The following is a 25,518-nucleotide window of genomic DNA, read 5'->3' on the forward strand; positions in this document are numbered from 1 at the left end:
GTGTTGTTCTGAGGTAGAACATGAAGTGATTCTGTGTCTCTGGTAATACAGAAGAAAACATCACTTTAGGAAATCTGAGTCTTTCTGATGTAAAATATAAAACGTAAAATATAGATCATTGGGCAATTTGTCAATAGCTGTTCTCAAGGTCTATCAAGAAGGAGTTAAACAAATTGCCATCTGCTGCAAAAGGCTTGTATAAATGAAGTCATGTTGATTTTGTGCAACGCAGCTGTTTAAGATGAATGAATGATTAAGGATAATTTAAAAAGTGACTAACAAAATGTGACTTATAACCAAGAATCTCAGTAATTAGATAATAGCAACTGAAATGGAATAATTTAGGTAGAAATATTACCTCAGAGATTATAAATGTGATTGCAGTGAAGCAGAAAAGTCCTCAACTGCAAATTACAGCCAATCACAGAGTTGTAATCAATGCACTGTCAGTTAATGCAGTGGGGTAATTTGTTTTTTGGATGATTCCATATAAATGATGCATGACAGTCCCTTTATTACCTCATATTAAATTAAAAACTAATAAATGTTCAGTTATTACTGTTCATACTACAAATTGCTTTCGTCAGTGATTTAATTAATTCATTCTTTATGCTTATTTATGTTTTGAATATGTTTGCTTAACTGCTGTCAGAAGTGAAACTTTCAGATATAATACAGCATAATATAGCTCAAAGAACTGAAATTCCAGGCGCAATTTACTTTGACACCGACTTCTATAGTGCCTGGAAAACGTGACTTTGGCCACATTTAATTAAGATTATTGTGGAAGCTTGAAACTTCTTTGAAAGGACAATCGCAGTGCTGTAATTACTAGTGGTCAGTCCTCTGAAAGGAATACTCCACCCTAAAAATGAAATTTTTTATTTTTTATCTGTTACCTAGCCTGTGTTGTTTGTAGTGGTGGCTGAGAAAACATTTTAGCAAAAGCAAAACAGAAAATAGTTTGAAAACGTCCGTGATAAAATCTTATTACTTGTGTTGCATTATCTACATGTCATATGCTCACAATGTCTCAAATACAAGTATTTTGGCTAAAATATTGTTCAATCAAACAATTTCTGCAAAAAGGCTTCCAACAAGACAGAAAAGCACAATCAAATAGCATTGAGCTTTTGAATTGAAGACCCTCCTTGTCCCACCTTTATTCGTTGGTTATCAATAGTGATGACTGAAACAGGCAAGTTTCAATTTGTGTGCAGTTTTATGAAACAGACACTAAACTTTGTTTCACAGGTGATTTTGCAATTGCAAACCACAAAACTCATTACACTCTCCACTACAAAACACTGTTTTTAGGGTGTTTAAATTTTTTTTTTTTTTTGGTGGAAAACAAGAAATACTGTTTCCTAAAGCCTTGATCAAACTCTCATGTTACTCCTGTGCTCTGTTGTGTGTTAACACACACACACACACACACACACACACACACACACACATCGGAGTTTTGCACCGTGGTAATGGCCAGCTGTGAACCCGTTACCTCTGGATTCTAACGGCCCTCTAAATGAGCCTCACTGTCAGCGTTGTGAGCTTAAGGTAAAACTTCTCTGTCTCCAGGCACAAGGAAAGGCAATAAGCAGGGGCTTCCTGGCGCTGTCGGCTGGACTCTCTCACATTCTCTGTGTCACCCAGACCAACTGTACTGCTCTGCCTCGCACTGGCACTATACCTTGGGCTCTTTTCTACAGCCGGGTAAAGCATGTAATTTGTATCATTCCTGTTTATACCTTTCATTCACATCTCCACGGACGAGTGCAGTACGTTTGTTCACAAGTGTAACATGCTGCATATATGCTGGATGAAGACCTGCTAAAATGCACCATTTTACACATCACTAAGGTTTTTAGACTCACGTGGAACTTTGCTGGTGTTAAGCACCGTTTTCTAGAAAACCCTTTGAGAACATGAGCATTTGCAGTGAGTACTACTTGAGATCTTTATTCAAAGAATTAATAACAACTAGAAGAATGTGAAATTAATGCATGAAAGTGCTCCCAAACAGGAACTAAACACCCTTCTTCTTGTGTAAATGGTCTGAATTTTGCTAGAAGCGAAACACAATTTATTTTGCTAATTTTTTTGTGAAATGAAATGCTGAGTTTTGCTGCAAATTAAATTTTGTACAGATTGTTGTGCTCATCACAAGCCATCAAGCCACTGCTTTAGATCTTCCAGATTTTTGAACTGGACCAGTGAACTGACCTTCTACTTTGTTGAAGAATCTCAAATATACATGCATAGGAAGCATATTTTATCCAGGACAACTGAGTTAGGGGGATTTGGGTCTTCAATTCAAAAGCTTGCTGCCTTTGTAAATCCCTGTTTCTTTTACAGAAACATTTTCCAAAAAGCAGCAATATGTTAGTCAAAATGTGTGTCTTTGGGACGTGGTGAGAATTTGATCAGATAACTGACATTTGGCTAATGCAACACGTACTGTAATCTGGACATTTTTAACCAGCTAAGAGAGACAAGTTTAGATAAAGGTGGGCGTTCAGCTCTGGTTAATAATAATAATAATAATAATACATTTTATTTATTTGTAGGCACCTTTCTAAACACTCAAGGACACCAAACAATAGATAAAACACAGATTATAAACAGAACTAAAATACAAAAATTAAAATCAGACAGAGCAATTGTAATCAATGAGAAAAAGCAGTCTTAAACAAGTTATATTGCTTATTGCAGTGAAAACCTACAGCTGCTCATTATAAGACTGCATTCTCTATCTATCTATCTATCTATCTATCTATCTATCTGCTTTCATATCTATCTATCTATCTATCTAGTGCCTTTCATATATATCTATCTATCTATCTATCTAGTGCCTTTCATATCTATCTATCTATCTATCTAGTGCCTTTCATATCTATCTATCTATCTATCTATCTATCTATCTAGTGCCTTTCATATCTATCTATCTATCTATCTATCTAGTGCCTTTCATATCTATCTATCTAGTGCCTTTCATATCTATCTATCTATCTATCTATCTATCTATCTATCTATCTATCTATCTAGTGCCTTTCATATCTATCTATCTATCTATCTATCTATCTATCTATCTTTTTCGGTTTGGAAATCTATTTGATATATTTACCTACATTATTAATGTATTACTCTTTAATTTGAACTATAGTTTTAATGTAGCTTTACTATCAAATAAATTCTACTGGAAACATTTCCATTACTTATGATATTATGCATGTCTGTTTTAAGGAGATGAAAAAAACTCAACAGTGAGACCAACTCCTTAAAGAAATTTTAACAAAAATTGAATGTAACTTCAAAGATAACATTTCTTCATGTTTAAGATTAGGCTCTTTTACTCCCTCTACTGGCAGAAAAGCATAACCTTTTATAAAGAATTTAATTATTGGAAGTCCCTTACTGCACGGAGTTGTGGTGTTAAAAGAAATTATTGTTAGTTTAATATATTAAGTTATTATATATGAAGTTTTGAAAAATATATTTAAATGTACAGTATGTATGTGCTTATACTGTACATAAGTAGGATTCAAATATTTGGAACAAATATGGGATGACAGGTTAGAGAGTGAGAACTTTATTTGTCCCCTGGGGGAAATTTTGCAAATTTGGTTAGATGTCTTATGATTTACAAATGCAAGTACATTGTATTTTCTTGTTTATTAATTAATTCACACCCATGTCTTTCACCAACATTAATGCTGCTTGCATATGCAGCAGCTCCAATGAAGTAGAAGAAGGTCCTGCATGGCCACTGAAATCATGCAGATTATGATATTAGAGCACTGTAGACAACTGATAGCACATATTAAATCAACAATGCCAACAAAAGCAGGAAGCAGACCACTAACTACAAATTGTAAAGTGGTATACCAAATCCAGTGAGCAGTGTTACTGATAGCCATGCTATAATTTACCAAAAATCTGAATTTTAAAAACATTCTTTCTTAACTGGAGCTGCTGGGCTGCTAATCCGTCTGTCTGTCTGATTTCTCTTTCTCTCTCTTGGAGTTGTGTTCATTTGAATAAAGCAGGCTACCTCAGTAGGCCACACAATCACAGAACCTCTGGGTGGTCTGATCTGGCCTGTTTTGATTGGAAATAAAGTATTTAGAGATTAAGCTTACATGAATGCGTCGGTGTAAAGCCAAAAAGATGAAATTGTCACTGCAATGAAATTACTGCAAAGACAAATGGATTATGGTAACATTACAGGACACACTATTTTTCCTTTAAGATTTGTATTAATAAGTCTAGAAATTAACATTGAGGCTGGCATACATGACATTCCTAGTTAATCTGGGACAGCTGCCAACCTGTGTATGTGTATGTTCAGTTTGTTCAAACACAGTTAACTCAGTTAACAAAACTAAAAGGATTTATAAATTTCATTACACAGGCATATGGCCCTTAATGATCTGCGAATGACTTGTTCTTTCTTAAGCAACCAAGTTCCTTGGTCTGCATCAGAGTGGATATCAATTCTCCACACCTTTCTTGAAATTTCAGCATTTGTTAATGTAAAGGCTGACAAAAAACCAAGTCACATCAGATATTTTTCACCTTTTACAAGTTTTTGTATTTAGCGTTATTTCTGTGATTTTTTTTTCTTCTTATCTTTGAATTTACTGTTCTTTTTCAGATTGTTTATTTGTGTTCCATTCTAAGTGCACCTTTTTTGTATTGTACTTTTGTCAGTTATATGAGGCCACATCCATACTTTTAGATTTTTGTTAAAAATGTAGATATTATTCATCATTTTGGCCTTGTGTCTTACTACCCCTGCATTTTTAACATCTGAAAACAGAGACTTTTGAAAATGCTCTCCAGAGCTGTTTACTTCTGAAAACATCAGCTTAGCATTGCATTGTGGATGGGTGAAAACACAGACTTTTAAAAAACGCAGGCCATGATGGCGCATTGATTTGTTCATGCTTATTACGTGGCCCTTCCCCAAATGGATCCTGCTGATTACAACATCTCATTCCTTGATTGGTCACCTCTTATGTAAGAAAAACATTTCAACATAGCAGGTACAGAAGAGTTGCTTCCATAGTGCTTGTTATGTTGCTTACCTGTATGCATCTCAATTGCATTCTGTAATGTTTGAATGCTGCATACATGCACAAAAGGCAAATAACTTGCAGGTCACTATAGTTTTGTGATAAATCCAATGGTGGAAAGCGTCACCGTCCCTTCAAGGATCTTTTCACCAATGCACACATGCCCACTGTGGACAAATGTCTATGACATATGCTTTTAAGATTGTTTTAGTGAAGATGAAAATGCTTAAATAGACAATATGAAAATGTTAGTGTGGCCACAGATTATTATCATTTAAAAAAAAAAAAATTAAATGAAAACTTAGTAGTGTCGATATAGCCTGAGGAGACATGCAAGTGCAAATTTCATTGTACTGTGCACATCTGATGAGACACTTGACTTGCCAGTCCTGATTGTATTCTTTACATCAACAAACGCAAGATTTTAATATTTCAATTAAGTGATACAGACTTTTGATATCCACTATATTTTAAAATGACACTAGACATAGGGAACTGTCACTTTCCTGTTGTACTGTGCAGAAACTGTGAGCTAGTAAACTGGGGGGGGGGACACCTCCAATTTGAGCCTGGAGGGCTGTGGTGTCTGCAGATTTTTGTTCCTACCCAGTTGCTTAATTAGATGCCACCTAGTGCTGCTGAGCCAACTCTTCTGCAGACAACATTGTGCTTCATTTTAATTAGGCTGTGTGTTAACATTCCCAGTCCTTGCTTGTTAAGGGTTAACTGTTCTTTGTTTTCAAACCTTGTTTTTCAGTCTTAAACTCTTTTCATTTTATTTTTTCATTTTCTTAACCAGTTACCAAATAACAATGACATGAAAATAAAGTGTGCAGCTGCACATCTAATTCTGTGCCATTTACACTTTCTTGGTTTGTCATAAGGTATTTGTTTTAGGAAAAAGGGATTTTGATTACTATTAATCTATTAGATTCCCACCCAGGATCGCCATAATAATGTTGGATTTAAAAAAGCCAATTTAAACTGGGTTAATTAATTGAAAAAGAAGTATTAACTGGGTTAATTATCAGTTTTGCTTTCAGCAATGCAGGTAATGAAATATTTCAGTAAGGCTCCTTCTTTATTTACCTTACCTTTCTCTGTTGTAGGAGGAGGCTCTCCATCTATTAGACTTACAGTATATCAAGATAACTGAAGCACTCTTGTTTTAAGGAACAGAATAATACAATTTATTGATAAATAGCAGTATAGGAATATGATAACTGCATATATATGTGTGTGTATATGTATGTGTGTATATATGTGTATATATAAACTGCTCAAAAAAATTAAAGGAACACTTTAAGGAACACTTTTAATCAGAGTATAGCATAAAGTCAATGAAACTTATGGGATATTAATCTGGTCAGTTAAGTAGCAGAGGGGTTGTTAATCAGTTTCAGCTGCTGTGGTGTTAATGAAATTAACAACAGATGCACTAGAGGGGCAACAATGAGATGACCCCCAAAACAGGAATGGTTTAACAGGTGGAGGCCACTGACATTTTTCCCTCCTCATCTTTTCTGACTGTTTCTTCACTAGTTTTGCATTTGGCTACAGTCAGTGTCACTACTGGTAGCATGAGGCGATACCTGGACCCTACAGAGGTTGCACAGGTAGTCCAACTTCTCCAGGATGGCACATCAATACGTGTCATTGCCAGAAGGTTTGCTGTGTCTCCCTGCACAGTCTCAAGGGCATGGAGGAGATTCTAGGAGACAAGCAGTTACTCTAGGAGAGCTGGAGAGGGCCATAGAAGGTCCATAACCCATCAGCAGGACCAGTATCTGCTCCTTTGGGCAAGGAGGAACAGGATGAGCACTGCCAGAGCCCTACAAAATGACCTCCAGCAGGCCACTGGTGTGAATGTCTCTGACCAAACAATCAGAAACAGACTTCATGAGGGTTGCCTGAGGGCCCAAATGTCTACTGCGCCTGTGCTCACTGCACAGCACCGGGAGCTCAATTGGCATTTGCCATAGAATACCAGAATTGGCAGGTCCACCACTGGCGTCCTGTGCTTTTCACAGATGAGAGCAGGTTCACCCTGAGTATATGTGAAAGACGTGAAAGGGTCAGGAGAAGCCGTGGAGAATATTATGCTGCCTGTAACATCGTTTAGCATGACTGGTTTGGTGGTGGGTCAGTGATGATCTTGGAGGCATATCCATGGAGCGACTCACAGACCTCTACAGGCTAGACAACGGCATCTTGACTGCCATTAGGTATCAGGATGAAATCCTTGGACCCATTGTCAGACCCTACGCTGGTGCAGTAGGTCCTGGTTTCCTCCTAATGCACGACAATGCCCGGCCTCATGTGGCAAGAGTATGCAGGCAGTACCTGGAGGATGAAGGAATTGAAACAATTGAATGGCCTTCACGATCCCCTGACTTAAACCCAATAGAACATCTGTGGGACATTATGTTTCGGTCCATTAGGCGCCGCCAGGTTGCTCCTCAGACTGTACAACAGCTCAGGGATGCCCTCATACAGATCTGGGAGGAAATGCCACAAGACACCATCCGTCGTCTCATTAGGAGCATGCCCGACGTTGTCAAGCATGCATACAAGCTCGTGGGGCCACACAAGATACTGAAAAGCATTTTGAGTAGCAGAAATTAAGTTTTTGAAAAATGGACTAGCCTGCCACATCTTCATTTCACTCTGATTTTAGGGTGTCTACACAATTGAGCCCTCTGTAGGCAGAAAACTTTTATTTCCATTAAAAGACTTGGCATCCTTTTGTTCCTAAGACATTGCCCTGTCGTTATTTGTATAGATATCCAACTTCATATTGAGATCTGATGTATCTAATGTGTTTCTTTAAAGTGTTCCTTTAATTCTTTTGAGCAGTATATATATATATAAGGGTGGCACTGTGGCACAGTGGTAGCACTGCTACCTTGTAATTCACTTCCCAGGTCCTCCCTGTGTGGAGTGTGCATGTTCTCCTCCGGGTGCTTCGGTTTCCTCCCACAGTCCAAAGACATGCAGTTGCATGGCGATGCCTCGTGGGTGTGTTGCACCCTGCTGTGGGCTGGCGTCCTGCCCGGGGTTTGTTTCCTGCCTTGCGCCCTGTGTTGGCTGGTATTGGCTCCAGCAGACCCCCGTGACCTTGTAGTTAGGATATAGCGGGTTGGATAATGGATGGATGGATATTTAAGAGTGCACTCTTGGCAATACCTCTAAGTGATCCTGAGTTTTGTTGCAAATTCAGTTTCATGCAAATCTTTTCACTCACAAGTGGTGGCAATATCATATTGTCAGTTGCTTTTCTGTGATGGGAGTGTTCGGGGAGAAATGCTTAAAGAACTGAGTAACATTTAGAGTAAAACTGGAGCAAAGCCTCGTGCAACCCAGATATATTGGAAACTTGGACAGCAATTCATAAGTCAGCAAAATACAAAGTTAAAGTTCCTCATGATGGCTTAAAAAGACTTTGATTTAAGGTTACTCTACCCCATCACTCCTCAAGTCACCTGTTGCAGTTAGAACACTTTTACAGTGAAGAGCAGGCAAATGCTAAAACTACGAAGTATGAAAAATCTGTTACAATATGCCACAAAGGACTGTGCACAGCAGTCAGACCTGTTCAGTCTTTCTTTCCTTGTCTTTTATAATAAAAGCGACGTTAGTCCATGAAACCATAAATTGTTTTGTTAACCATATTAAAAAAAACAAAATGTGCCATAACTTTCAGTGTTAACACAGCAAATTGTAACAGTGGTCTGGGGCAGCAGGGGTGAATACTTTCTGCACCCAGAATTCCTTTCATTAAGATGTCAACCTTATTCTGTTGCAGACGAATATCAAACTCCTGGCTGAGCACCGGCTGGTTCACAATGACGATAGCCCTGGAGCTCTGTGACAGAATAAACGTCTATGGCATGGTGCCACCAGACTTCTGCAGGTATGTCACTTATTTGTAAAGCTGTGAGACACAGATATAGGTGGTCACGTTTAATTTCATGCGTCCTCTATTGCCTTTGAAGGCTGGGTTGCCATTTAGATGTGCACTTTCTCTTTGTACCACAGCACATTGTCTACCACCCTCCATTCGATTGGCAGGATTTTAATCAATCGATTTAGCTGTCAGCTTCTATTTTTCAGGAACGTAAAAGAAAAGAAGCTGCTATTTTTGACATATCTTGGTTTGAACAGAATTTTTGATGCACAGATAAGTTTCATCTTAAATTCCTGAGGTCACAGATGGCTTTGCCATTTGACTCGTATGAAAGAGAGAGGCTTCACATTTTCAGTTTCTATGGAGACTTTTAGCTTTTATCTGCAGGCATTGCGTCTGCAGAAGATTAAGGGGAAGTGCATTCATGATGGAAACCAGGAAACACTTCTTCACAAAAAGTGTAGTAGAATAACAGACCAAATTACGCTTAGTTAAAGCAGAAAAGTATCTGAATGAGATATTGGGACAAGTCACTTATGAGCTAACCTAATGAGCTTGATGGACGCTGTCCCCTTGTCTGTCACACCCATGTTCCTGCATTTCTTCTGGCACTGTAGGTATACAGAATGGCCTCTCAACATAGACGTATACAGTGAATTCACAGAGTATTCAGACCCTTTTACTTTCTGAACACTTAATTGTGTTGTAGCTTTAATTTTAATGGATACACTTCTTGTTTTTGACAATCAATCTACACTCAATAATCCATAATGACAAAGTGAAAATATTTTTCAGATTGCAAATTTATTAAAAATCAAGAACTGAAATCTGTAATTCACTAGTACTCAGACTGTTAATTCAGTACTTTTTTATGATGGATATGGTAGTTATAAGATATGTTTTCTGCAAATAGAAGTACAATGTGTGGAATTCATTTTTAAAGGTAAGCAGACATACTCATTTATTGTTCTAATAAATGACTTGAGCACTGTTCCATAAGTGATGAAGGATTTCTTAGATGGTAGCTTCATCTTTGTTATAACAGCTCAATGGTTTTGTTAACCGCATGATTTGTATCAGGCTGGGAATTGAACTCTCAATTAAATTATGAAACAGGCCAGATTACACTAGCACCTCTAAGGAGGACTAAATGCTATCAGATAAAAGTTTAATGACTAACATATTTTTTCATCTAACACCAGAAACAAGGCAGAATCAGGCAAAGCATGGCTCCTGTGTTATTTCCACAAGCTGGAGACACCCAAGGCGTGAAAATGATTAGGAAGCTTCAAGGCTTAATTCGGCCTCCTACTTTGTTTGTGGATCCCATGTTTTTCCACTTATAAAGACAAGACAAGTCAGAGCATTGGTGCTATACATGCCATCTTTTAATCACTTGCTTGGGCTGCTTGACTCCTTTTGGCCAAAACACTTTCCTGAGCACCCTGGACCAAAGATGAAGTGAGACCAAAGAGAGACTACGGCTTTGCATTTAAAAGACAGGAACAAAGAGCTCAGCTATCATACATAAACTTTTCCAAGTAAATAAAATATAGTAGTGAACATAACGTTTATGGTACGACATCAGACTGTATCTATTAAATGTTAAAATTAAAACAATAAGAGCACACAAAGCAGACTGATTGATATGAACGATAACTTATCAGCCTTTGAATGTTTATTTAAGTAAAACCTTTTTATAAAATGGATAGCAACTGGCGTGAAGGAGTATTTGAAGCAGTTGCTTTTTATCTGTGGAGCCTTGAACCTGTGACCTGATGACACAAACTGGAAATTTTGAATGACTGCAGTGGATGAGCTGTCTGCGTGATACACTCTGTTTTCTTCTGTACTTGCTTATTAAATAGGTCTGGTAGATCTAACTGTTGGAACCTTATTTTTTTACTGTTCTGTTTTACAATTGGATTTGTTTTTGTTCCTAATATTAAGATTTCCAAACCAAGCCAGCAGAACATAAGTTAAGACTTGTTCAGTGCAAGATTGATTAAAAAAACGGTTTTATTCTAGAATTCACACTAAAAAGACTCATCTTCCTTAGACAGTAGAGGCCTTGTTGTCCCTATATGCAGATGGCTTCTGTTTTTTCATTTTAAAAAAGTAACTTAGAATTAGAGTAAATTAAAATTGAATTTTCGACAATCTCCACTGCCTAGACTGTTTCATGTGAGTGAACAGGGTTTGTTTCTGAAATCAGCTGTTACTTTTTGTAGAAAAGACAAAACCTTCTGCAACTTGACCGTGACTTATTTCATTCTCATTAAAGGATACGTTCTTATTTTTCAAGTTAAGTTATTTTTTCACAATCAGAGTATATATTAAGTTTCCACATAAATTTAAAGTTTTTTTTTAAAATACATTTTAAAAATATGTTGTCTGTTCTTGCAGCTTACAATAGGGCTTAAGGATACACAAGGCCAGAGGTGAATGATAAGGCCATAAAACTTAAGTCCACTTTGAAGCTCCAAAAGTTTTAAATTTTGGAAACTATGTCTTCTGTATTCATGAGCCATCTTTGTGACAACGAAAAGGATCTAGAAATAATTCTTTTGTCACAGATTCTTGGAACTCATTTTCTTGAATTATTTAGAAAATATAAAATATCACGAAAAGCCCCAACAAACAAAGGAAACCATAAACTTTGGCTTGTGCAAGATGTATTAACTAAAGCAGTGACAATGAATTGCTCCAAAGAGGGAAAAAGGGCATAAAAGGAATATCCAAAGGTCAAGTCCAAAAAGCAAGCAAAGACCCAATACAGTATTCCAAAGGGAGTTAAAAGATCAAAATCCATTCATCATAAAACCAAGTATATGCAAAACACCAGAGAGAACTTGCCGAAATCAGGCTTGAACAATGTATCCCACTGAACTTCATGTCTCCACAGCCTTTATAGGCCTGTGGGCAGTTCTGAAATGGAGATGGGCAGGTGGCCCTGCCTCTTGGGGAGCCACCCACAAAACATAAGGAACATAACAGGACCCAAACTTCCACGCAGAAACATTTACAATATTTTTACGCAAAAATGAAATACTCGTATTATGAACTTAAATAAAATTATAAATATATAAAAAGCTTATTAGATTAAATTGAAAAGACAAAAAAGAGGCATAAATAGAAAATATAGAACATGAATGTGTAAACACAACACTCTCTCGATTGTTTTGTAGCAAAGATGAAAACATTTTTGTTCATTGTTGTGCAGATTACAGTACCCAGACATCATTTTTAGAGAGTTCCTCAAACAGCAGTGATTGAAATCTCTTAGAACACAATGTGCAGACACATCCATTCATCTTACTATGTCTCCTCCACAACAATATTACATTATTCTGCTAATGTAAAGAAATATTCCTTCCACTTATGAGACAAATGTTGATGTCTCTCCTGCAGCAGGTTATGCATACATGGCTCCTACCTTTTCTGCCATACCGACCTGAAACAACATGTACAGTACGTCATTTCAGACACAAAGGTGGGAGGCACACACCTGAATGTCATTGGAGGTCCGGGCAGAAGTCACCACTACCTTCGTAACTCTATCTCGATTTTGTGAAGCACAACAACACAATTAAAGATTAGCCTCTCCAATTAATGGGAGAGTAGATTACTTCCCTGCTGAACATACCTTAATCTGCTGCAATGTGCACTTGACCCTCACTACAGAGCAACAAGAGACAGACACAGAAATGGGTGCATTTGTTCGATAATAGTCTGGGAGACGCATGTTACATTTATTATCTAAATTCATTTTAATTTACATTAGTTTACCCAATTAGAGATTTTTTCTACAATGAACATAATTATATGTAACTATTATTTAAATCTCTATTCAGCTTGTCTCAATATTGCTAACACTTGCCAAGTCTGTACACTTCCTTGAGGTGGTAATCGATGACCAGCTGTCCTTCAGGGACTATATTCAAACCATCTGTCATCCTTGCTGATTGAATTTATACACCATTTGCAAGATCAAACTTGCAATCTGATTAGACTATGCATCACACTCCCTGGTCCAGGCTTTGGTCTTGTCACGTCTGGACTATTGCAGCGGTCTGCATGTACAGTAGGAGTACCCACAAGTGTTACCAAGGCGCTGCAGATGATTCAAAAAATGGTGGCATGTCACTCCTCTTTTCAGATCTCTACACTGGCTTTCCTCTTTTCAGATCTCTACACTGGCTTCCTGTAGCATCATGTGTTAAGTGCAAATCTTTGATCCTTACCTACAGAGGTAGTTAGTATATCTGTCTATGTATATATGTTACGGCCAGTTCCCGAATTGACCGGCCATTTCCCATTTTGGCTGTGAGGTGTGGCCACAGTCCGAATTACTAGACATGACCAGCGTATATGCTACTTTGTCCGGCCCGAAGTGGCCAAAATCCGATGCGCTGATGTAAGACTGTCCACTCAAGGTGCGAAGATGCTTAAAAACTTTCATATGCAGATTCAGAACTGAGTTTTCCATTCTGCACGAGAAAATGCTTAAGGCGGGTCCTGTTCAGAAAGCAGGAGCCACTTGAGATGGCCTTCCCCTCGCCCAAACACTAACCTTAAGGTCAATAAAATAGGTCCCTGATGTTAAGTCACTATTTTACAGCGACACTGGCCATTTCCTGATTTGGCCGGACACTTCCTGCTTTGGCCGATTTCGAGTTTTGGCCGTAACATATATACACAACACTTGTATTATTTGGCAGGTACTGTATCACATATCCATGATCTGCTTCTTGCACCTGAGAGGATGTGGTGGATGTTTGCTGACTGGCAGACGAACCACAACCGTTACCTGGTAAGTAACCACTCTAAATAATCAGATAGCGATTCAGACCTATGAAGAAAGAAGAAAAAAAAAGTGGGTAATAATAAATAATACATTTTATTTATATAGCACCTTTCCCATGCTCCAGGCACTAAATTTGCCCAGTCCATTGTAGGCCCTACTGACGCAGAAAAAGTTCAGAAATGCCACTTAGCCAAACATGCAAGACTTTAGGCTGTGAAGAAAAATCCGGAGACAGCTTAGCTATTCTCTAAACAAACAAACCTGATCAACCAATTTTTGTGTGTTCTTATGTGCACCAAGTAAAATCCACATAGTTGCCAAGATATCAAAGTAAACGTTTCGTTTTCCTAATCTGCTGCTGACATTATCAATGTTCATATTATCATTATCAGAAAGTTCTGTCCATAAGGATATTAATATGACAGGCATTTAGATAAGAAGAAAGAGAAGAGTCAATAGTCGGTATAGACAAACTACTACGTGTGCCGCCTTCTTTTATATGAGACATGTATTGGCATCATATGTCACAAATCACATGACTAGCAAAGTTAAAAAAAATATATATATATGATGCCCATGCAACACCAACACTAAAATAATGATACAAATAAATAGAAACAAAATTGTATAATATATATTATATTATAGTTAATGGCAATAGTCCAAAAAAATGGAAAAAACATTTAATGGGGTGTACGGCAATAGTCCAAAAAATGGAAAAACTTTGTCACACGAGTATAAATAAGGCAGCATTTGAACTACATATTATCCTCAAATGGATTAAATAACCTCAAGAAATCTTTAGAGTTAAGGCTATGCCACATTAAATGACTTTTCCAGCAATTAGAAGCTGTAGCCTTAATTTATATAATCTTCGCAAGTCAGAGGCGGTCGACAGTGTGCTCTCGTGCAGGTTAGTCACATAATTTGAAATGCCTAGAGACTCGCACTGAGAAAATCAAGCCAGTTTGAAATTGACTTTAGGGAAATAAGGAACACAGGCGTTTTGGACCACAGAAAAAGAAGAAGAGTTTGTCTGTCTGCTGTCTTGTGTTTTATATACCACGACTGAATGGAAAAAATAAAAAAGGAACAAGACAGCAGCTGAACTCTCCATACCTGTTAACCCTTTGTACAGCAACAGCTCCATCAGGACGTATTGCCTGTCAGAAAAAGGGACGAGAAAGACTGGCTGGAAAGTCAGCACACAGTTAGTAAATGTGTGACCTGCCCGGTGATTTTTCATTCATTTAAATTGACATGGTCAGCCAAGAAGATCAGCAATACCAGTCAGCAAGTCTGGCATATCTAACAAGTACTGTAGAAGTTGCATAATGATGTGAACTGAATCATTTTGGTCATCAGTTTGAAAGAAACTCGAAATTGTCATGTGGGTCTATCTGATCAAGGGCTCTGTGACAAACTCTAGCATTCTGTACAGGAGGGCTTATGAAGAAAGATTAAGAGACCTGAGCCTTTTTAGTTAAAGCAAAAGAAGATTAAGAGGAGACACGATTGAAGTGTTGAAAATTATGAAGGGAATTAGTACAGTGGATTGGGACTGTTACTTTAAAATGTTCATTCAAATTTTTAATGTAAATTTCACACAAGCATTAGGTACTTTTTCTTTACACAGAGAACCAAAGACACATGGAATAAGTTAGTAGTGTGGTAGACAGTAGGACTTTAGGGACTTCCAAAACTAGACTTTTGTTATTTTAGAAGATTTAAGTGGACGAGCTTTGTTGGGCTGAATGGCCTGTTCTTATCTGTTTTTTGTTTTCTGGGTGTTTTTAAACTCCTCTGTTTACTCCTTTCTTTTTTCTTTCTCATTCTGTAGGGAACCTTACCATGTGTCAGTCCCTTACCATTACTACGAGCCCTCAGGACCTGACGAATGCACAATGTACATTTCCCATGAACGAGGCCGCAAGGGAAGCCACCACCGTTTTATCACAGAGAAGCGAGTTTTTGCCAAATGGGCACGAACCTATAACATTTTGTTTTACCAGCCAGACTGGAGTCCAACAGCAGCTTCGGTAAACAGGACCACAATGCTTCCTGCTTCTTAAAGGCCATGCTGCTTCATCCTGGCAGCTGAGCAACTTTGTTTTTAAGGTTATTGGGTCATTTATCATTCTTCTACTGTTACAGCCACTCTGGATTATGTGAATGAAAGCACTAACAGCTCGTCATTTGGCACATTCATCTCCCAAACTGCCGCTACTGAGATGTTGCTTTACAAAAAAAAAAAAAAAACATCCAGCAGGCAGTGTTACTAAATTTTCTGGGCTCACAGCACTGGAGCACTTGCTGCCACATCCATTTGGAGAGCGGGAGCAGCTTGCTTTAGATCATTTAATCTCTCGGTTGTCAGCCTGAGGATTGCGTACACGGTAATGTTTTTTCACCCAAGGAACGAAAGAAAAGTAATTAGTTTATGGGTGATTAATGATGCTCCGGTCTGTATTTCTGGATGCTGTCAGAGCAAATAAGAGTCATGTGGTGAATTTCATGTGTGACGTTACTGGTGGCACTTGTGACTGGACTTGCTGGACCTAACAGCTTGAATCTTTTCCTTCCTGTCCCCTTCTCTCTTTACAGTTCAAATTAATTCTTCATTGGAATGATGTGTATTTGTGTTACCAAAGTGTTAATAAAACATCTAAATACTTCTAAAGTCAAGCCATTATAATCTCCATACAAATGTACAAACACACATCTGTATAACATTATGGAGTAACAGAGGAGAAGTGGCTGAAGCTCAAATTAGAGGGATGCTACCCTTTAGCACAGGGGGTCTACTGTGGCTGCTGGTTTTCATTCTAACCCTTAATTAGTGAGCAGACTTTGCTGCTAATTAACTCTTTGCCTTAATTTTAATTGATGCTCATCTTAAGACTCAGGCCCCTTAATTATTTCTTTTTTCCTTAACTAGCAACCAAACAATATTAAGACACAAAATGTACCAACACATAAACAACAACCTGCGTCCATCACACAATAACTGAAAATAAAGAAAGGTGAAGGCCTCAGTAATGTTGATCTGCTCAGGTCCACAAAACATTTTGACGGCGCTCTTAAAAAAGAAAATCAAAAGTTTTGGAAATGTCTGTCATGGCAGAATGAGCGCCATGGAATTAAATAACGAGTTTAATTAGCAACGAGAATTGGCTTCAAATTAAGAAACTGAATGAAGTAAAGTTGGTTGGAGTTTGAGGCCCCAACTTAGTTGGTCATCTGTTGGCTCACTTCACATCAGGTTTATGTTTAGGTGTCGTTTAAGGAAAAAAAAAATCAATTCAGTGGTCAGTCTTAAGAAAAGTCAATTCAAATAAAGGGAAATAGTTAATTAGCAGCAAAAACTGGTCACTAATTAAGAAAAGAGTTAGAATGAAAACCTGCAACCACAGTAGCTTTCCAGGACTGGAGTTGGAGGCCCCTGCTTTAGCATATCAAGGGAGAAAGTATTCACAAGACGTAGTCTGCCCCAGTCCTTCTATCATACTGGCTTCCTGAATGAGTAAGGCTCCCTGTTCCATTCCAGCTGGGATGCTAGCCCACCCATGTGTGCTGCCCATCACACCTATTCTGTATCTCTGTCTCTGGCTGATATAAACAAACAGACCTCGAGCATATCTTGGTTTGGTATTCTTGTTTTCATCTCCCTTCAATGCCCGTCAGACAAAGGACTCCTTCATTGGCCAAATGACGTTTAACATGCGAGTAAACAAAGGTACAGAATAACCATGGTGAGAGGGTCTTCTTTTTACAGGAAATTTCAGAACGCTGGGTGGAGTGAACTGCTTGCCACCACGTACAAGTAACAGGCTAAGAAACTTGACTTCATTTGAGATTCCTTCCCACCCCGATCACCTGCTGCTGTTTTTAATGAAAATGGGATACCTTTTTCAGGTTTGTGGGATTTAACTGGGATACGTACCTCATTTTGATAAGCTGACATCTGTTTTGAAAGCCTGTTTATTTAAGCAAAATGTTTTCTGGGGTGGAATGATTTCTGGGCGGTTTGCTTTTTTAAAGTCTAATACTCCCTGACATCCTCAACTCCACGCCACGATACAAATACAGGTTTTATAAGTTGTAGTTTTCCATTTTCTGGAGATTTGCAAGCCAAGAGTTTAGGCATATTTCTCACAGACTTGGGAAAATGATATTGGTACCCTTAGAAAAAGTGCCGTATGCCTCCTGAAAAGTGATTAAATGAAAATCAATTGTCTGGTGTTTACCTGCATGCCTTTGATATGTCATCGAGTAAAGCAAAGCAAGTGTGACAAGACATCAAGTATTGCTTATTCTACAAAGATATTCTAAAATGGCCTGGACACATGTGTTGGTACCCCTAGAAATCAATCATAAATAATTAGAGGGATTTTTTCAAACTAGCTGTTTTCTTTCATTAGTATCACACATCTCTGCAATTCATTCAGCCCACTTAAATGGGGAAAAGTTGTCACTCTGCTGTTCAGTGTGGGACACACGATGATACAAAACATGGACACAGAAAGCAAAGCATAGAGTTGTTTAAGGAGATCGGAAAGAAATTTAAAGGCAAGCATGTCAAAGGCAAAGGCTATAAGACCATCTCCAAGCAGCTGCAGTAGATGTTCCTATGACGGCAGTTACAAATAGCATGAAGAAGTTTAAGGTCCATGGGACTGTAGTCTGCCTCCCTGGAAGAGGCTGCAAAAGGGTAATCAACCCCAGAATGGGCAGAAGGATAGTGAGAATGGTAGACAAAAAGTCAAGGACAACTTCCAAAAAGATACAAGCTGAACTCCAAGGTTGAGGTCCATCAGTGCCTGATCACACCATCCATCACTTTTTAAGTGACAGTGGGCTCAATGGAAGAAGACCCAGGCGGAATCAAGTGTTGAAAGAAAAAGATAAAAAGCCAAACTGAAATTTGCTAGAGTGCATATTGAGAGGCTGCAGCGCTTCTGGGAGAATGTCCTTTGCACAGATGAGGCAAAACAGGAGCTTTTTGGCAAGTCATATCAGCTCTGTGTCCACAGATGAAGAAAATGAAGCTTTCAAAAAAAAGAATGCCTTACGTGTACTGTGAAACATGGAGGGGGCTCAGTTATGCTTTGGGGCTGCTTTGCTGTGTCTGGCACAGGGTACCTTGAGTCTGTGCAGGGAACAACGAAATCTCAAGATTATCAAAACCTTCTGGAGCAAAACGCGCTGCGCAGTGTCAGAAAGCTGTGTCTAAGTCGCAGGTCATGGATCCTACTACCAGATACAGACTTGCAACACACAGCTAAAAGCACCCAAACATGGCTAAGAACTATTGGACCAACAGAAAGTGTCCTTCTGTGAGCCCTGATTTGAATCCTTTTGAACATCTATGGAGAGAACTGAAACATGAAGTCTGGAGAAGACCCCCCTTCAAACTTGACACCGCTTAAGCAGAAGAGTGGGCCAAACTACCTGTGGACAGAGCAGAAGTCTCACTGAGAGCTCCTGGAGTCGCTTGTATGAGGATAAGGGTCCCATCATTCCTGTCGATGCCATTTTCATTTGTGTTATTATTTGAAATATTATGTTGCATTAAAACTCTAAAGTAAAGTCAGATTTTTGTGGAATGCAGAATAAACAACAATGGGTACCAGTTACTTTTGTCAGTTTCAAGTTATTTCACAGATAATTGTGGGTTTTTCTGTTTTCCTGGAGGGATACCAAGATATTTGTTCGGTCAGCCGATTACTCTCCGGACTTGGACATTACCTACATGTTTGGTTTGCCTGCTTTTATTCTCATAATGTGCCTAATAGCTATGTCATGTTCAGCATTACTGCCATTAGAACCTGCAAAAGGAACGCAGAAGGATTACAAAATCTGCCACAGGCATTGACGGCTCAACAGGACAACTCAAGCACCCCCGATTATGCTTGCCCAGCCTAAGGTTAAAAGAGATGACCGCACTGACCCACCTACACAGAGGTGTCCTCCGAGTGAAGCGTACGCACGTGGCACACTCCTAGCTGAGAATTCCCACATCACTGCCTGCCGGGCAGCTCTAAACTCTTTAGGTTCTGAAGTTTGCAGTAATCGAAACTGTGGGCTCCCCTAGAATTGAATGGACAGCAAAACAGCAAACAAACAAGAAATTAGAGAAAAGATGATCTTGGTGTGCCAGATGAATTTGTTCTTGGAGTCTGTTCATGCCCACTATCTGACCACATCGGATAAGCACACAGGTAGGAAAGAACCAACAGATGGTGTGAATGCAGATCAGAGGAGGAATGGACTAAAGACGAAAACACTTAGTGACTGTTGGTACAGAGTGGTTGATTAAAAGAGTCTGGAAGCTCATCTGATGCCAGCTGCATTTAAGTAGCAATAGGAAGACCATATCAAGGGATCATGAGGGCAGTCCATCACTGGGTCTCCATTCACCCTAAGCTGTATGTCTTTGGAATGTGCCAAAAAATCCACACAAACATAGGGAGAATATGCAAACCACAATGAAAGGATGACCGAGTTGGGATTTGAACCCAAGTCCCTGCAACTGTAATGCAGCAGCATGCTAAATCTGTACAGACATATTAGAAAAACTTAGAACTGGGATGAAAAAGGCCAAGCAGAAGAGTCTCGGGGACATTTATTCACACTTAAATAGAAGGAATGGACTGCCCTCTGCAAAGACAAATGTGACTAAATGATGCAACTTGGTTGAGACTGGAAACAGGCCAGAAAGAAAAGAAGGTGTGGGACCTGAAGCTCCCTGCTGAAAATGAGATGGTCAGTCCCAACAGGCACATGGAATCAGAAGGTGCTCCACGCTTACTTGTGTTCTGTGAGCCTCTTGAACCTGGATCATCCATCGCCATTACCAAGATGAGCTGGTTAAGTGAGGACTCACATGTAGCAGTAAGGGGTACGTGCTGCATCTTCTTGTTTGGACTGCTCAGCCGTTAAGGTTCACCACAGCGGATCATCTTCTTCCATATCTTCCTGTCCTCTACATCTTGTTCTGTGACACCCATCACCTACATGTCCTTTCTTACTACATCCATAAATCTTCTCTTAGGCCTTCCTCTTTTCCTCTTACTTGGCAGCTCTAAACTTAGCATTCTTTGCACAAAGTATCTAAAATAAAGTGCGGTGCAAATCTTCAATGAAATAAATAATTCATTAACTCTTTTAGGGCTGATGTCGACTTTTTTCAAACTGCAGGAGTAGAGGACGGTAATCAGCTGTAAACGGCAACAAAACTCACCCTTACATTTTGTTCGACTCTCTTTGCTAGAAGGAAAGTTACGTAGCTTTGTTGATTTAACCTCAATTCCCTACACGTGCGTGAGTAGCGAAGAGCAAACAACCTCTAAAATGGCACCGACATCTGGCGAGAGACCAAAGTGAATGTACAAAGCAAAATACTCCATGGACCTTTTACGTAATTTTGTTGAATAGAACTCTGACTTGTCAGACTCCGAGTGTGATGCAAGTGACCTGGAGATGGATATCAAAAACAAAAGTGAGCTACCAGCTTCCTCTGTTTGGTCCCCAGCTGATCGTGGTGCTGAACATTTTCGTGTAGCTGATGCTCCTACAGAAGCGTTTCCTTGGTAGGACCATCACTTATAATGACAAGAGGTACAAACCAGATTACGTCACAATGCAACCCCCATCGCCACCCACCTGCTGTGCGAAGACAGCCAGGCAGCTGGCCCACCCTGAATTCCTGCTGACCATTGAGGCGCCCCCTACGCAGTCACTGCTGCCAGAGATGAACATACGCCAACAGCAGGCACAGCACATAGCAACAGATGTTTTACGCTGACTTATGTGTGAAACCATTGCTATTTGTGCTTTTTAGAAAACTGAGTTTTTTGGAAAAAATATTCAGCCCTCAAAGAGTTAAAATGGGCGACAATCCACAAGTTAAAATCATTGGATCTCAGCCCAGCCCAACTCCATCTTTGCCTCCACGGCTCACATGTTACTCACTCAGCCAGCCGAGACTCCAGCAGCCACGGTCCTCACCACCCAACCCCTGTCTTAGCTATCTCAAGTGGCACTGGCCAGACCACTCCCATCGTCCTTCACACTCCTGTGTTGTACTTCATATCCCTGGGGAGGACTCCTTGATGATTGCACCCACTCTTCTACAAATAATCAGTGGGGACAAGCCGATGCTTTGCTCCTCCATGGGGCAAGCAAGCATGTTGGGTCTCACACGCTGCCTGGCTCATCCTGCCAGCCCACCGACACTGTTTTTAGCGGCTCTCTCTGCGTTTCCCTTTTCACTTTTTCTCTGCTGTGCAGGCTCCTCCTATCCTGGCTCACCTTATTGTTGCAGGTGCGAGATGCCACTGTCACCATGGCGCGAATGAGGCACCTGCCTGAGACTCACTATCGTATGTCCGCTCACAATCAGCCAGGCACCCAAACCGTCCCTAAAGCAGAGCACACCATGCCCGACTGGAGCCTGCATGTTACGTGGCGCGGTTATTTATTTAAAATCGGCACGACGCCACGGACCACTTAGCACAGAAGGCTACTGCAAAAATCCATCACGAGAAGAGCCTGCACCTCAGAATCCATCTGGTGGGATCCCTAGATTGCTAAAAGCCAGACATTGGAATTTACTACCAAACAAGTAAGAATTTGGAGACTTGGTTAGCTGGTTTTAAAGGAGTGTTTTTAAATTCATTGTTATCACAGTTTTACTACATATTTTTGCTACAGTGAATCATATTCAGAATCAATACAGATAATAAAGTGCAATTACATGTACTAGTAGTGTGCATAAAATGGTTTTTATTGCCACATTTCAATATTGCGGCTCAATCTGCTTTCATAGAATAGCAGATTCCATCTCGACTGATGAGAAGATTCATGTGCTGTTTTCAGTTGTTGGATGTGGAGGGTCTCTGGCTAATTGTAGTTAAAATTTCACAAACGTAAATGTTTTTAAAGAGGTGCCTGCTGGAGATTTAAAATCTGTGCTGAAGTCTCAAGCTAAAATTGTTGGCTGCATCCAAACATGACAGATAGCGGATCAATACAGCGCTTTGCAGATAAATTACACTCTCAGTGACATGTTGAATCAATAGAATCCTTAGATAATGCAGCCGTGAGGTTTAGGACCACTAGGGGACATTGCAACAGCCCAAACCCCAGAGTCCCGGGTGCAAATATGAATACAAAAGGCTTCTTGTGATTATAAACACAGGCACAATTCTCTTCTTCTCTTTTTCCCTCCCCTTCCACTCCTCCAGGTGAGTTTTATCCACTTGAACCCGATTTCAACTCACCTGGAGATGGCTGAGCAGCTCCTTTTAGGGCTAGGGCATTGGAAGCGGGTCAACCGAAAGTTCCACAAAAGGAATATGTATCCCTGCGGCACCCCCTGGTGGCCTCCACAGAACCAATAGTACTCCTATTCCCAGCATGCTTTGCGGGTGTCCACACAGTTAGCACCATCAAGGGGAGGGTGGCGCCTAGCATGTCGGGGGGAGTAAGTAACCCTGTCAGGTTGTCTCACCCTGTCCTTCCATCCTGCTGGCCTCCCAGCCAGGTAAGGGTCTTCAGTCCATGCCTGTTGAGAAGCCAACGTGCCCAACTGGCCTGTTTTATCAGACTTCTGGCAAGGGCAGGAAACATCTTGCCCATCTTTGCATTCACTCAGCGCCATGGGCTCCTGGCCAGGTAAGGGATTGGAACCCATTAAAACAGGGACACCAGTGTATGCATGCCATCCATCACGGGGTCTTTTTAGTGTAATAGAAATACTGAGAACATGTTGTCACTGAGCCATCTTGCAGACATTTCTACATAAGGTAAGTTGCTTTTATTTTTTATATTTACATGCATCAATGTCCCAGGAGAAGTGAGCTGCTGTGACTGAGGTTCAGAGAAAGTTCCACACAGCCGAATAGACGAGTGCAGGATGGACGGAGGTAGAAGCCACAATGTCAACACATAATGAGGCCTACTACTATATTCTGGTACAGTAAAGGATTTTAATGAATAAATAAAGAATACTATTAACACATCTCATGACATCGCTTTCTTATATGGTAACACTTGGTCATCCAGCCCATGTCCTGCAGCAAGGGCTACTTGCTTCAGTGGGCACAGCTGCAGATGTTTCACTGTTTTGCATCTGGAGCAGCTGCTGAACAAGTAAAATGAGAACAAAATGTACAAAAATTGACAAGTTGAAGTAACCTTTCTCATGGTGAAATAGAAACAGTAACCTAATTCTTAGTTTAAGTCTTACTGAAAGTTGCTAATTTGTCAATGCTTTTCAGTGGGAGGTTTTTGGAAGCAGGATGTTGTTATCACATCCATAATGGCTAACACGGTACAAGTCAAGCAGAGTGACACCTTTTAATGGCTGACTGAACAGATTACAATATGCAAGCTTTCAAGTTACAAACTGCTTGATTGACGGGGCCTAAGCAGCCTTGAAATCTTGTGTGTTGTAATCTCTTCAGTCAGCCAATTACAGATGTCACTCTGCTTGACTTCTCGATGGCAGGTTTTGAATCTTCAAAAATATTTACTTCACATTGAAACATTGACGTGTCCTGATAAATTTCCTTGAATGTTCCAAATTTTGTCATGACAGATCCAGTGGAAGCCGAGTCGCTTCATGTGGAGAGACGAGGGTCTGTTATAGTAGTGAACATCACGGCTATGCACCACCAGGAAACTGGCATCAAATCGCGGCCTGGTCGTGGTCTTAGATTATTCTCCCACATCCCAAAGACGTTCACATTAGCTTAACTGGCGACTGACCTGTTGTGAGTGAGTGTGGGTGTGTAATGGGCTGTGCCCCCAGCCGGGGCTCGATTAGGCCTTGTACCTTATGCTGCCAGGGAAGGCTCTGGACTCTTGTGAACCAGAACTGGAGTAAACCGGACAGTTAACAGGAGAGTAACGCCTCTGCCCTCACAATATTCTCCAGAGGCACCATCTCTGCACCGTTTCCGATCAGAAGTCCCTCCAGCGAGTGGTGAGGATGGCAGAAGAAATCATTGGACGCACCTTCCCATCTATACATGATCTGTACTTGTTATGCTGCCTTAGTCGGAGACCCCCTCCACCCAGCCCATGGACTGCTCAATCTTTGTCTTCTGGCAAATGCCAGCGCAGTGTTGTGAGAGACTGGCAGACTCAGTAGGAGTTTCTTTTGTGTGGCGCTCCCGATATCTATGCGAAATGACGAAGGTCTAAGTCTTTAGAGTCCTGGTGCTTCCTGTCTTACTATATGTTTGCGAGACATGGACGCTATCCAGTGACCTGAGATGAAGACTGGACTCCTTTGGTACTGTGTCTCTCCAGGAAAATCCTTGGGTACTGTTGGTTTGACTTTGTGTGGAATGAGCGGTTTCCCATGGAGTCCCGAATGAGGCACATTACCTGCATTGTAAGGGAGCGTCAGTTATGTCACTACAGCCATGTGGCACATTTCCCCGAGGGTGATCCGGCTCATATCCTCATTGTTGGGGACCCGAGTGGCTAGACCAGGCCAAGGGGTCACCCATGTAACACATGGCTGCAGCAGAGGGTCGTTTCCGGAGGGTAGGACTGGACCGCATGTCTGCCTGGGGGGTTGCCAACCGGGATCTCGAGCTGTTTCGATGTGTAGTGGGTGCGGCAACGCACTGTACCGGTGCATGCTCCCCAACTTGACTTGCCTACCGCTCCCTAAGCTCTCATGATTATAATATGAAGAGAGGAGAAAAATAAAC

At 40.2% G+C, this 25,518-nt stretch overlaps 1 protein-coding gene across 2 annotated transcripts in view; it reads left to right on the forward strand.

Annotated features, from left to right (window-relative positions):
- st6galnac5a (ST6 (alpha-N-acetyl-neuraminyl-2,3-beta-galactosyl-1,3)-N-acetylgalactosaminide alpha-2,6-sialyltransferase 5a) overlaps positions 1-16,469 on the forward strand; it is a 216,290-nt gene extending 199,821 nt beyond the window's left edge. The window contains exons 4-5 of one of the 2 annotated variants that reach the window (XM_039735694.1): positions 8,881-8,988; positions 15,630-16,469. In XM_039735694.1, the coding sequence (XP_039591628.1) occupies positions 8,881-8,988; positions 15,630-15,861 (340 nt within the window). In that variant the 3' untranslated portion in view covers positions 15,862-16,469. The remainder of the gene's footprint in view (positions 1-8,880; positions 8,989-15,629) is intronic. The other variant, XM_039735695.1, reaches the window with a different exon arrangement.
- The last annotated feature ends 9,049 nt before the right edge of the window (positions 16,470-25,518 follow it).

This window comes from Polypterus senegalus, chromosome 14, assembly GCF_016835505.1.
Source record: "Polypterus senegalus isolate Bchr_013 chromosome 14, ASM1683550v1, whole genome shotgun sequence".
In the NCBI taxonomy this organism is placed as follows: Eukaryota; Metazoa; Chordata; class Cladistia; order Polypteriformes; family Polypteridae; genus Polypterus; species Polypterus senegalus.